The sequence below is a fragment of the Crocodylus siamensis genome, chromosome 2, assembly GCF_052110815.1.
Source record: "Crocodylus siamensis isolate JL-2025a chromosome 2, ASM5211081v1, whole genome shotgun sequence".
Lineage (NCBI taxonomy): Eukaryota > Metazoa > Chordata > Crocodylia > Crocodylidae > Crocodylus > Crocodylus siamensis.
The window spans coordinates 289,706,794-289,720,933 of record NC_143396.1 but is presented as its reverse complement, the minus strand read 5'-3'; the positions used below and the strand labels follow the sequence as shown (position 1 = coordinate 289,720,933).

Here is a 14,140-nt window from a genome sequence, read left to right as displayed (position 1 = left end):
AGCACCCCGGTTGCTGGCCGAGTCTCCCTGGCTGTGTTTCTGCCGGTTGTCCGCTAGATGGGGATTCTCTCTAACAGTACCCAGGAGGATGCAAAGCAGCTGCTGCTGCCGGAGTGGGAATCTGCATTTTGTTGGCCTGGAGACTGTTTTAAATTGTGTGTCAGAAATCCCTGCTCACCAAAGGAGCTGGATGGGCGGCCACAGGGAGGAGAGTTCTCCACAACCGCTACAGGCACAACAGCGATGCAAATGCTGCCAGCTCTGCATGCTTCCTCCCTAACGCAGGTCTGGGGAACAGCTAAGAAATATTTGGTGGCTGAGAGTCAGTCCAGAGCCACGGCACAGCAATGCTGGACAGAGGTTGATCTTTCGGTGACATTTCTATGCTGGCCTGAGCGCTGGTGCAGGTGCAGTTACATTGCACAAGGCATTTAATGCTGCAGGCTAATTCTGAACGGGTGCAAGCAGCACGGACAGAAACAGGTTTGTCCTGGTATAAGCCACAACCGCACCAGAAAGGTTTTGCCGCCGTTGCTATAATGGCATACCTGGTGTGCGTAGACCCGACCTGAGTTTAGTGTCTTTTCTCTTATGGGAAAATCCTAGATTTTAATAATGTAAGTCTTTTAATAATATCTTAATTATTTTAATTAAAATAAACTTATTTCTTTTAATAAGAAATAAGTTTCCTTTGGAGGTGGGAGGATTTTTGTTGTGTTCAGATCTCCCTGTAGAATTGAACAGAAAATGAAATCCCGTCTAAAGAACTGGGGTGGATGTTCAATAGAAACCAGCACCTTCTCTTTAAAGGACTGTAACGCTGTTGCTTTTGACCCTAATACATTCCAAATTGTGTCCATTCAGGCTTCCTCTTATCTTTTCAGCATGCTGATAGTTTGCAACTAGTACCCGCTGCAATGGTGATAGATGTTTGCCCACTGGGTGAAAGGCTGAAATGGCTGCATGCACTGTATACAGGCTATTAAAGCCTTCAGCTGGAAGCAATTTTAGGGCATTATTATTGAAACTGGATTTAAACTGCCTGCCTGCAATAAATAGAAACACAAAAACATTAGCACTGCTAGGAGGCACCCGGTCCTTCCGGCTTTGCCTGGTACCTTGGCACATATCATCCTCAAACCACCACCCAGTGGAAATTTTGCTCGGTCCTTTACCAGGGTTTATTTTCCTTGCAAAATGTGTTTGTGCCCTGTTGACAACAAGGATATTATTGATGGAAACAACATCAATCATAATCGGAGCTGATGTGCTGGCACTGAAATCCCAGACAGATCTGCTTGAAACCGCTCCCAGGGTTGGGCTTCAGGGGATTCCAGCGGCAAACTGCAACGTGGGCCCAGCTCCTCCCTGTGACAGTCAGCTGTGGGATGGCCACACCTGGTCCTTCCTCCCCACACCCTTTCCCCAGCTGTTTGTCACTCGCCTGCCACGTCTTGGCCATGAACCGAGACCGTGGGCAGCCTTGGGCAGGGCTAACCTCCTCACGTAGCATTCAGGCAGGGCCCCTGAATCCTGAAGGGCGCCCCACTGCCTGACATCTCCTGCCAAGGAAGAATGTTTCCTTGCAATATACGTATCAAAAGGATACGCAAGTTCGTTACATTTATAATGAATTGGAATCAATTATAATAGTTGCCTCTTAGTGGGACACAGCAGGCAAGCCCCGCTTTGGGCTCTGCACCGCTTCAGTACTGGAGCGACTGTACATTTAGACCCTAAGTGCTCGGAGGCCGCAAGCGGGAGAGGAACAGGAGGGGAAAACCTGGGCCAGACCCAGGCAGACCAGGTTCTTTGGGTAAATCTGATCTCTTTTATTTGACTAACACCAATAGCTGGAAAGTTTCTTCTTTGCAAGCTTTTGGGTACAAATCCCCTTCTTTTTCCCACTCTAATGAAAGAGATCACCTTTACCCAAAGACCCTGGTCTGTTCCCGTCCTCCTGCGGCTACAGCCAACAGCCCTGAACCCGCGCAGACCCCGCGACTCCCCTTCTGCCACCGGGCCGGGCCTGTTCGGCGCAGGAAAGGGGTGCTTGAGGGGGACCGCAAGGCGGGCGCTGAACGGCGACGAGCAAGCCCGCGCAGATGCAGCACGGACTCTGCCCCGCGAGACGCGCGCCGGGGGCCCACACGAATCAGTGGGTCTGCTTGAGAGCCCGGTGCCAGGCGGCTCTGGCGGGAAGCCGGATTCGCCCTGGAGGAAAGGGGTGTCAGGCAGCGTCTTCGGCCTTCCTCGCACCCGGGGTGGGACGGATCCAGACAAGGGCAGCAGGGGAGGGGGGAAGACCCCCCCCCAGGGGAGAGCCCGGCCATGACGTCACTGCGGGTGACGTCAGAGCGGCCCGGAGCTGGGGGGAACCCCGGGGGCTGATCCCCAACCCCGCAGTGCAAACCGGGGGGGAAGGGGGAGGGGGAGGGAGGGAGCGGGGGGGCTGCGCTGCCAAGCCCATGACGTCATGGCTTATGCTAATGCCTCGCGTGGAGCGGGGGCTCCGCTCAGTCTCGCCCAGCCCCGCGCCGCCGCCGCCGCCGGAGCCATGGCTCAGCCCGGGCCCCGCGCCCCAGCAGGGCCCCCCCGCCGCCGCCGCCGCTGCCGCCGCCGCCAGGTGAGCATTGCCCTGCCCCGGGGGGTGCCGTGCCGTGCCGTGCCGTGCCGTGGGAGGGCGGGGGGGGGCCTGCCCCGCGCTGCTGAATCATAGCGCAGCCCCGCTGCCTCTCCCCTGTCTCCCTGCAGCTGTGACGGGCCGCGCCGCGCCGCGCCGCGCCGGGAGGCATGGGGGCGCGCAGGCTCCGCACCGCCCGCCGGACCGCCGCGCCCGCCTGAGGAGACCTCGGCCCTGCCCCGCGCCGCCCGCCTGAGGAGACCCGTCGGCCCCTCGCCCGCGCCGCCGCGGGAGGAGGCCCTCCGCCCTTCCCCGCCCCGCCGCGAGCAGCGCTGAGCTCCCCCCGCGGCCGCTCCCGCGAGGAGGGCTGGCCCCCTGCCGCCGCTCCCCGCCGGGCGAAGAGGACGCCTGACCTCCCCCTTCCCCTCGCGCCGCCGGGCGGGGAAGACGCTCGCCCCCTCCCGTCGCCGCCTGCGAGGAGCCCGGCTTTCGCCTCGGCGAGGAGACCCCGCTGCCCGCCCCGCTCGCCCCTTCCCCCCGGTAGCGGTTTGCTCTTTCCTTCAGGCTCCCTCGTCCCCCTGCGGCCGCCCCCTCACCATGATGTTTCGGGATCAGGTCGGGGTGCTGGCGGGCTGGTTCAAAGGCTGGAACGAGTGCGAGCAGACTGTTGCTCTGCTCTCCCTCCTGAAGCGGGTGAGCCAGACCCAAGCCCGCTTCCTCCAGCTCTGCCTGGAGCACTCCCTGGCCGACTGCACCGAGCTGCACATTCTTGAAGGGGAAGCCAACAATCCTGGTAAGTTGTTTCCTTGCATTTCTTCTTTTGGTGCAACCAATGCATTTTGAATGCTACATTGTTCTCTGCTTGATGCCCCCGTGATTTGGGGAGGGGGGCAAGGGCAGGGAGTGGGATTGTATGAAGGGCTTTCCCTTCTGCGTTTTATTTTTCAGTCGGGGGGTGACTTGTTCCAGTTTGGATTTTCACAGCAAAGTCCTCCAGCCTGTTCCCCCGTAGAGCTATGGTCGCATGAATGATTGATTTTTTTTTTTTTTTTTTCCCCCTTCCATGCAGTTTCCTGTGAAATAAGTAAGTCAGGTCACGTAGAGTCTGGATTTTCTAGGCTTCTTTTGGGCAACGTGGCTGGCTCTGCTTGAAGTAACATGCTGTAGAAACTCGCCGTTGCCTGATCCAAACTCTTATTTGTGCTGAGCTCTGGCCAACTGGGGTGTCTTAATTTATTTTTAAACGGTAATTTCTATTCCATCGTTCCGATCCTGCTGGACTGATTTTTTTTTTTTTTTTTTTTTTTTTTTTTCCCCCTGAGGCTCTGAATGCTCCTCTGTGTCACACAGGAGCTCTGGGAAGATACTGGAACCCTTCATCAGTTCTGCCTAATCCCTGCAATACTGCGCCCGGTCCTTCCTAATGATGTACATTTAATCCCTGGGTTTAATTTTAACGCCGTTTATACAAGCGAGTAAATTAGGAGCAACGCCGCTGACTCCGTGGAGTTACGTCAGTGTGAAGGTTGTGTAACCCAAACGCAGGTTGCACTCTGTGTGTCTGTGCGCGCCCCGTCCACGGCTTCGAAAGAAACTCCCCCCCCCAAAAGTCAAAGCAGTCGTGGGCCAAACGTACTCCCCAAATACTTCATTCTGTGCCGTTTGCACGTGCGCTCCCTCCTGTTCCTTTTTCTATCTTCTAATGCTGGTTTGTGTTTTTTTTTAGGATTCCAATTTTTTTTTTTTGCATCTTGGGCGTGTTTAGCAGAACGTGCGCACGGGGGGGGGGGGTAAGTGGAGGCTGCGAGGTGAAAAAGTCAGGCCGTTGCATTTTGCGATAGGTGAAATTCTTGAGGCCTTATTGCAGATCCTGAACAGAGCCCCCAGTGTTTACTGGGAGGAAAGAATGCAGGGTCCTCTTCCAGCTGTTCCATATTAGAGCACTGAGCCTGCAAGATTTTGGCAGCTGTCTACACTGCCATTTGATGACAACGTCCAGCACAACACTGCTGCTCGGCCTAGGATATATTTAAGGACGCCTTTAGGAAACCAACCCGAGGGCTGTAATCAGGATGGTGAAAACCCTGGAATTGGATATTTCCTTATATAGCTCGCCCGAGCGTGGGGCGGGGGGGAAGAGCGGTGCAGGGTGTGTTTCAGTGCAGTGCTGCATCTTCGAAACAGCCGAACAGGCCAGCCTCCGACGGTTTTGGGTGCGGAGGCCGAGCGAAGAAGGAATTGGGCAGGCGTCCTCTTTTAGCTGACCCCCTGCGGGCGCCAGCACCGCTTCCCTTTGGTGTCTTCTGCCTCTCGGGATGTGCAGTTATTAGCTCAGCGTCAGAGTTTTTGCTGGCGTGGTGGGGGCTGGCGCGTTCAGGGCGCCAGGGGCTGATTTATCTGCAGGCTGCTGTAGCAGTGGCATGTCTGTTTAAATGATTGGGGGGGGGAATCCTCGATGGCCCACCCGGCTATTCAGTCATGCATGAATGAAAGCCCGTCCGTTCGCACGTGCTCCACCTCTTCCAAAACCAGAAAAAGGCAGTTGACCCCTCAGATCCTGACTCGGGAGTTATCTGTATTTGTGCATATGATTTCATGGATCCCCCGTGGGCAGAAGGTTTTTCACTTTGGGTAAGGCTTAAAGCACCGGGCCCCTGGTTCTCTTTCTTAAGGTCTAAATTAGCAGAGAATTTGCCCCGATCTTTCTCCTGAAACTTGGGTGTGTGGGTTTTTTGTTTAGGGCTGTCATCGCCCCAGTAGCAACATTTTAAGAGTCATCGTGAAATGACTGATGCTGCTGAACTGGACTACTTACGTTTGCAAAATGTCAAAGGCACAAGATGAACTCTTTGCACTGGAGAAATAAGGTGTTGACTTTCTGATTAGGGGGGTACAGTCCTAGCAGAGGAATGGCTGGTAACTATAGTCCACAATCAAGACATGAGAGGAAATGGCTTTTTGTTAACACTGCCTTCTTTGTAAAACCCCCTATGTGTGTTAAATAGCTGGTACTCGCCGCACATTTCGTACCCTGGCATTTGTCACTTGACTAGAAATGAAATCACTCCAGGTTTAAAAAAAAAAAGAATGGGGGAAAAAAACCCGAAACGGTTTTGGTTTCATCACCCTTGCAGTTTGAATTTTCCAGGTTGCCCAGCACATTTGGGGTTTATTTCCTCTGGCATTGGTGGTGATGGGGTTGTGCTAATGGAGATCTGGAACGGCACCCTGGTTTGTGGGGGCTGATCTTCATAGTTGTTAGGGGCTGGAAGGGACCTTGCTCGGGTCCGACCCCCCTGCACTTGGGCAGGAAAGACTGCTGTGCTCGGTTGCTTCAATCCATGCAGCATAAAAAGTATTAAATATATGTGCACATTGCAACCACTTTGCAGATGGAAGATCTTCAGTTGAGGACCGGCATGTTGAAACCAGGAGCGGTTTTGCCATGGACGCAGGCTCTGATCCCATAGCGCTTGTGTGCAGGTGCCCCTTTGTCCCCCTGTTGGAGTGGACGTGGCTGCTGCTGGGCCAGCCCTTTGCCCGTGTGCAACAGGTGGCAGGCCTGGGGACTTCAAAGAGGGCATAAATGCAGGCTGCATCAGTCCATATGGCACGCTGACCTCAGGGTAATTAAACCCCCCCTGCTCTGTAGCTTCCCCAGCACCTTACAGAGTCCAAAGCAATGGTAGCCGCACAAGTGTGGCTCTGTTCCCTCGAGCAAAGTAAGTTCGAAGATGGCATGTGACTAGTGCAAATGTTTGAATTGACTTTAAAGTTGGAATCCCTTTGGGAGGTGAGTTATTTTGTGGACACAGAGCCTGTGTTGCTTGTTCCAGTGTGGCCAAAGAGGGCAGGGCCTGAAAGCAGCTTTCCAAATGACCACTTTTTTTAGGATGAGCTTGCAAGCCAGCTCCATTTCTTACCGGGTAGGTGTTCACCCACAGCGGACTGGAGCCGGAAGGGAGGGTTTGGGCTGAATGGACATGGAAGGCAAACTGCTCTCAACCATAAAGCTGATCCCACCAGACCCGGGCTTCGAGCATGTCGGCTGGGCAGGCAGCAGGAGCCGACTCTGTCCATCCTGTGATGCCAGCCTGCTGCCTTTTCCAAGTATCGACTCCACTTACAAGAATATCAGATGGAAAAAAACACACAAATTCTTACCTACCCCATTTTAGAGAGAAAAATGAGTGCACACCAGTGTTTGATTCAGTCTTACTTTATTTTTTTTTGGTTTGTTTTCTTCATGTGGCTTTCTTTAAAACATTTGTCCTTCGCGGAATTGCGATCTCTAAACTTTTAGTTTTAGTCCCTAACAGGCAAAGTATATATCTGACTAGAAGGTGCCACCCCAGCATAAATCTCCGAAAGGCTTTCTAAAAAATCATTGCAGTGTTTGCATGGTGAGAGAATAGCAGTGAAACTATTGGCATGGATTTCCTCAGAAAAAGGGTTTCTGCATGTATTTTAGGGTGCAGAGTGCTGCAGAGCCATGCTTTGATTAGAGATGTTGCAGGTGTAACTGGATGTGCATATTGCAGTAGGAGCCCATGAAAACTATTATTGCATTTTAAATCAATGTATTGCAAATTAAATCAATATCATTTGATTAAGACGGGTAACATTGCAAGCAAAAAAAAATCCCCTGTGGGTCACTGTTAGATAAAACACGCAGCCAGATGCAGATCTGTAATATGTTCCCTGCACAACCAAGACACATGCAAAGATCAACCAAGTGGGGGGGGAGAGAAACCCAGACAACTTACTGGGGCTTGGATCCTCGAATTTCTGTGGGGCTGGGAGGGAATGGAGATCCACTGATTGACAAGCCTATCTCTGCGCTAATGCAGGTGGCAGAGGCAGCCATGCCGAAGCAAACTGTCCCAGCCCAAGTTCAAATCTGTACAGTCTGCACTTGCTCCCGATTTTGAGATTTCCAATAATATCAATGGGAGTTTTGATGGCTATGGCATTGGGCCTGCAGGCCGCCCTGGCAAGGGCTGTTAGATGCTTGGTAGATGACTTGCCTGATGAGACTAGCTTTGCTCATCGCATGTGTGAGAAGGGGTTGGAGACCAGGAACACCTGGGCCGTCTCGTGTGGTCTTTAGTCGTATTTTTTTTCCCCCTTCACTTGGTGTTGTGGTGTGGCCCTTACAATCCCAGCTGCTGGGAGCTGTCAGGACAGAGACTCCATGGAGTCGCAACTAAAGGTCAGACGGCAGGCACACCGGCCCCACGCAGCAAGCAGCACAGAGCCTGGTGCTCCACTTCTCCCTATGGAGTAGGGCTCCCTTGGGGTGGAGCCATGCCTTGGGCTTGTGCTGGCTGTCTGCCCCCCAGAGACTTTTACCCCTAGGTCCGTGTTACACTGGGTTTGTACTTGAAAATCCTTTGCAGGGGGACTGGTTCAGGAAGGAGCTAGGAGGGGCAGAATGAACTTGCAGTGATCGTACTGGGCTCCCCAGGCTGTCTTGGTTGGGTTGTGGCTGGATGTGCAGGATAGAAACTGTGCTGGTGACGAGATGCAGTTTGGTGCCTTCTGGAGTTGGGAGCGTTTTCATCCGAGTGCTTTCGTCCCCTCCCTGGCCTGCGCATCACTTGGTCAGGGTGCTGTGTCAGACTCAGGTGTAGCATTTCCAAGACCTCGTTCTCTGAGGACCCCCTGCTCCCGTGGTCTCCACTGGGCCGCTCATGAATTAGCATCCTTTTGATTTCTAGGCTGATAGGGGCAGCGTAGCGGGTCTGTTCTGTTCTTGACCTCTCCGACACACCAACACCTTCCTATAGGAAAGCTCCCCTTACTGCAGCACTATTCGGAGAGTGGGCCTTCAGCGCAATTCCCCACTACCAAAGCCTCAAATCCCATCTTGAACTGATGGGCATAATAGCTTTCTTCACCCTTTGCATGGGGACCTGACCGCCGGTAGACGAAGTCTGGGCTCTCTGTGCCAGGCTTCTTTGCAACGGCTTCCTTTGCAGCAGTTGCCCACAGCTTCCACCAGCATTTCTGCAGAGGCCCTGAGCCAAGCAGAAACCTTCACAAGGCTGCCTTAAAAATGACGAGAGGCAAGGATTTGTCGGGGTGGTCTCTTGGACCAGCTCTTTAGTTGGGAGAGAGATCAGACCAGCTTTGGGGCACCAGGTACCCTTCCTCGGGGTCTGGGAAAGGAGGAGATGCAGCTTGAGCTAAGTAGCAGATGGATCTCCGGCCTGTGTAAAAACTCCATGGCTCAAGAAAAGTGGCCCGCTTAAAGGAATGGAGAAGACGAACTGGGTGCAAAGAGACATTATTAGAGATAGTGAAAAGGCAAGAGAAGTGCAGTTGAAAGGACAGCCTCTCGTTGGGCTTTTTTTGGTACTGCACATCTCTTGCCTGATCTCCCACAAAAATCCTGGCCCCACACGTTTCACAGCTACATCATTGCTCCAGCATGAGGTTTTTAAAAAATACATTTTTTTGTGCCTGTTCTTGGCTTTCGGTGTTTTTGGAGCCCTTTACAGGCCCATCGGCCACGCTTTCAGCTTTTCTCTGCGATTGTGAGACCAGATAGTGTGGGGCTTGTGATACTATCAGAGGAGTTGGTGCCGCTGTTTTGTGAACAGCCCTCCCTGCTAGCGGGTACCTGTGGATCGGTTTATAGCAAAAATATTGGAAAAGGATTTCTTCCTGCTCTCATTTTTTAATCCTCCGGGAGAGAATCACTTTGCAGGCTCCTCGATTCCAATAGGAACTGGAAAAGTTATTTTGCTTTGAGCTCCTTAGCTTTTATGGGCAACCCTTTGTTTTCTCTCGTGTTGCTTTCTTTCCTCCTTGATTTCTCAATATGTTCCTCTTGTGTTTTAGGGAGTGAAGAAGGCCCTCAGTGACTTCATTCCCCAAAGGTGAGGCGTGCCAGGGAGGCCCCAATCCTGTGCTGAGGACCATGTAGGCAGAAGGACTGGCCCAACCCAGGCCTTTGTACTTGTTTCATCATTCAGAGAGAGTGGGTGCATCTACACGAGATGCCAACTGCGCAGTAGCCTAATAACACTGCGCAGTAGCGTGCCGGGCAAAACCTGTGCTAATGTGCTGCTGCGCAGTTGTATTAGCAGTTAATGGCTGAACAAACGCATGGGCTGGTGCTGCTGTGCAGTAAAGTGAGATGCAGTGAATTGATTTAGTACTCGGTTATCCAAGTACTAAACTTAATGCGCCGTAACTATGACACATTAATGAACATGTAGACGCATCCAGTGAGTGGAAAAGCTTTGCATGTGATGCGATACCTGGAGGTCCTTCCCCCCCACCTGCCATCAGTGTAATGAAAACTGATCTGTTGTGATCTGCTGATGGGGAGAGGGAGGGGGAAGAAGCTATCTGCCCTCTACATGTATTTCACAACTGATCTGAACAGTCCACACAGAGCAAAATTGCATTAGGAAACTGCCCGTTTACTCCAAGAAAAAGGGGTTGTCTCTAGGAAGCCAGCTTGTGGTTAGGGAAGAAGATTAGGAATCCCGAAAGTGGTGTTTTATCCCTTATTTACCACAATTCACGATGTTGGTTGAGTTGCACAGTCTTCTTTCTGCTTCTATTTCTGTATCTGGAAAGTAGACCATGCCTTCACGGGTGTGTCTAGAAGCTAAGGGGCAGAGGGCAGGGGCTGGGAGTTGAATGTTAAAATCCCCGTGGACTTCAGCTGGAGCAGAGTCAGGCTGAGATGGAGCCATTTTCAAAATCCCACTTTACAAGGCGGGTTGGGAACATTAGAAAAAAAAAAGTGCAAAGTCTCTTTATTAAAAAAAGTGAAAGGTCTCTTTATTATGACTCGCATTCAATCTAATAAAGAGACTTTGCACTTTTTTGGAGTCTCCTGCCTTCTCTGAACTGGTGTCTTTCCACGTGGCTCCTCTCCCACCGTAATGTTTGTGCCTAGGTATCTTGCTTTTGCATTTGGGGAAGGGGAAGAAATAAACCTGAGCTGCTCTCTGCACCCGTGGAGCAAAAAGAGCACCAGAGGAAGTGAAATGGCAGAGGAGAAAGCTACAATAGATAGCGCTCGGTGCCTTACAGCAGCCTTGAATTTGATAAGTCACAGATTGATGGGGCAGGCTGGGAATAGCTTTAGATCGGTAGCTAAATAAGGGCCAGCCTCAGAGCTGGGAATTAAAGTAAGTGCTCGCACTATTTGTAAATGAAGTTATCTTAAAATTGGATTAAGTGGCTGAATGGGGCAGCTTCTCTGCTGGCAGAGTCCAGACTCCTGCCAGTGGATGATGGCTGGGGCGTGCAAGGTTATTGGGCCCGCTGGGGCTGGTGGTTGAATTAAGTCCCATCCCTGTATTCGGCCAGCTTTCAGACAGATTGGTTTCAGTAGTGCTGATGCTCCAGACTAGGCAGTATTTGAAAAACCTCTTGGGCACCAAATCGGTGGCGTAAGTCTCCTGTTTGGGGTGCCACAGGGTCTGGAGCCGAGGCACTTAGCTGTACCTCTGACTTCCTTAAGTGAGAGAGCTCGCAGGGGAAGGGAGCAAACATCTGCTGCAGGGGAAGTGCCTCCCTGTATCTGAAAGGAGAAGCACGGGGTGGGTTGTCCTGTAGCAGTGTATTGCAGAGTTTCAGAGGCCTTAGTCTGAAGCAGCCGGTGGTGGCTTTACTGCAAACGTCATAGGTGGCAATTCCTGTGTTTCCATTAGTCCTCAAGCACGGCCTTGTTCTCTGCCACCTGCTGTAAATGCTGCTTGTTGGCTGCGCGCGTGAACTCTCCTGCGCCAGGAGCTCCGCTTGCAGTCGGCGCGAGTCGCCGAAATAGGGCTGCGCGCTGGCACTTGCTTTATTTTAAGATGTGTTAGTCAGTCCTCCGCCGTCCACACCTGGCGCTCAGTGTATCTAACATTACCGCAGAGAACCGCGCGGAGCTTGCCCACTTCTTGCATTGCTGGCAGGTTAAAGGCGCCGGGGTCTGATCTCCCCATATACGGTGTATGGGTCTGTAGGGACAGAAAATTTTGGGAGCTGGACGTGTGGCGTCGGTCAGCTTGGCTCCCCTGCAGACGGAGCAGCTGGTCGGAGCGAAGCAGCTGAGGATTGGGACCTCAGGTTTCCGAGCACTGCTTCCCATGAGCGGTTGCTCCTCAGGGCATTAAAAAGGGGATTCGTCACCTCCAAAACGGGTGCGGATCTGCCAGGTGGGATACTTGCACCTCTGACTTCCTGCTGTTTCCCAAGGGCAGAGATGCCAGGGGGTCACTGGAGACGGGGAGAGAGCTGTGCCGGGGTATCTGGCTTGCAGACAGTGGCTGTCCCTCCAGCCTGGCCGCTCTCTAACCCTCCTCCTCCTCCTCCTCCTCGGCTCCCCTGAAATTCCTTCCCTCTCGGCTCTCCGTGCGGGGTCGAGCAAGGGCTTGGGTTACGGCAGCAGCATGCAACGCAGTGTGTCCTCCCTTGTGCTAAACTCAGGAGAAGGGGAGCGCTTGGCACAGAGGCTTGCTTTCGGGGCCAAGCCGGACACGAAGTGTGAGCGTGCGTGTGCTCGTGCACATGCTGGCCACTCCTGTGTTGCTGCTCGGGGTGAATGGATGCAGAGCACTTCCTCTGCAACTCCAGGCTCCCTAAGAGGCGTCTGCACACCTGTCACGGCTCCCATACCCCCTTCAGTCCCGTCTTGCCTGCCGTACCCCTTCATTGAGTTACTTCTGTGGGCTCCCACTGGCCATGGGAAGCAGAGCTGGAGACCTGCGGAGGCTAGTATCCCGATAACGAAGCCACCGGCCATGTTGTCTCACGTGCCCACCTTGCAGCATCTGGAGCAGCTTGGGCTCTGGGTTGGGGTAGACGCTTCCATCTCCCCTCTGCTCCCACCCTGTTACAACCTCTTTAGATGCTGCTTTAAGCAGGGAGTCAGACTTCCACGAGTGCACGGTTTAAATGGTTTCTCTTTCGGAGGCAGAGATCTTTGCAGGAGGTTTCCTGGATAAAACAACGCATTGCAGCCCTGGTGCTAGCGGAGAGGTTTGCACCCTGGCCTTTGCAAGAAGGGGCTGAGGAGAAGCTGAACCGAGTCATCGGCGCGGAGTCGTCGTCCGCTATGGGATGTGCCAGAGATGCGTCTCGCCTGTCGTGGATGGGGTGAAGATTAAATGGCTTAAGGCCGGGCAGGAATGGGAATCCCATTTTCTTTGTTCCCTGAACTTGTAGTGGGTGCACCATCCTTTCTTGGCCTTCCCAGAGCAGAGGCAAATGTGCGAAAGAGCAGATGCAGGTGCAGAGTTTCACAGCAGAAAATCACACCTCCAGTGCCTGGTTAACATCTTACCTTTTTTTTTTCTTCTTTACATGCATGAAATGACTTGGTTTTGTGGTTGTAACGGAGAGTTTGGTAAGGACTTCTCAATGCGAGCACTGTTTTGGTGAGGCCTGGGTCCTGCGAAGACTCACGTACAGGCTGGAAGTGAAGCGGCCTGCACACATCTCAGCGGGCTCCATGAATTCAAATTAGTCCCGTGCCCTCCCCAGGTGCCACTCCAATCCTTTCCCTGACCTGATCTACCGCTCTGCTTTTCTGCGCCTTGCCCTGTGCTCCCCAAATGAGCTGCCGCTCTGCTTTCTGCTCCCTGCTGTCTGTTCCCTCCCTGCTCTGCTTTCTGCTCCCTGCTCTCTCTGCAACTGTGCTACCTGTCCCCAGGCTCCCACTTGCCCTGCACAGAGGCTGCCCGTGCTGCAGGTTGGCCACCCCTGCACCAGACGATCACAGGCTTCGCCCCTGTTAACAGTCCCTGATGCTGAAGGGTACAACGTGCCCTCAGTTCTGCCAGGCCAGGCGGGCTAGGCTCGCGGGCTGCTCTTCTGTGATGCCTGATGCTGCAATTGGAAGCAGGGCAAGTTTCTTGTAAGACTGGGAGGGAAAAAGCCTCTTCTCTGCAGCATGAGGACTAGCCACGTGGTCGAGCAGATACCCAGCCCTTTGATAATATGCACATGCAGCTCCTGACTGCCAGAAGTGCTGATGCATGAGGAGACCAAATCAGCTCCCATGGAAATCAGTGGAGATCCTCCCTGGAAGTTAATGGAAGTTTGCAGCCCAGGTGCCTTGCTTTAAAAATGGCTTTATTTTTCCATATATTACAGCGGCCTGTATATGCTGCAGGTGAGAATTGCAGTGTCCGTCCATCTGTCCATCCCTGCTTCCACCTACTCTGTGCTCTGAAGCAAGAGACAGCCCGGAGGCGGGAACCTCGGACATTTTAGAGAGTTGTACCTCTGCCCTCTTGCTTTCTTCTCCCATAAATGTTAACTGATTTTGGTTGTGACCTTCAGTTCAGCCAAACAACTCACCTGGCCTTGCTTGTGGCCGGTTTATTTTTCCTGCTGTTTGCTATGTCCAGGCAGGTCCAGGGAGGTGATCCTCCCCCTCTATGTGGCACTGGTCAAGCCGCAGCTGGAGTACTGTGTCTAGTTCTGGGTGCTGCACTTCAGGAGAGATATGGCCAGCATGGAGAGGGTCCAGAGGAGGCCACTCGCATGATCAGGGAGCAG

The 14,140-nt window shown here is 53.0% G+C and overlaps 1 protein-coding gene across 2 annotated transcripts in view; it reads left to right on the top strand.

Annotated features, from left to right (window-relative positions):
* Positions 1-2,471: 2,471 nt before the first annotated feature.
* The window catches only part of SAMD4A (sterile alpha motif domain containing 4A), a 167,498-nt gene continuing 155,829 nt past the window's right edge, over positions 2,472-14,140 (top strand). For both annotated transcript variants that reach the window (XM_090034380.1, XM_090034379.1), the window contains exons 1-2: positions 2,472-2,626; positions 2,755-3,416. In XM_090034380.1, coding sequence (XP_089890506.1) covers positions 3,221-3,416 — 196 coding nt within the window. In that variant the 5' untranslated portion in view covers positions 2,472-2,626; positions 2,755-3,220. The remainder of the gene's footprint in view (positions 2,627-2,754; positions 3,417-14,140) is intronic.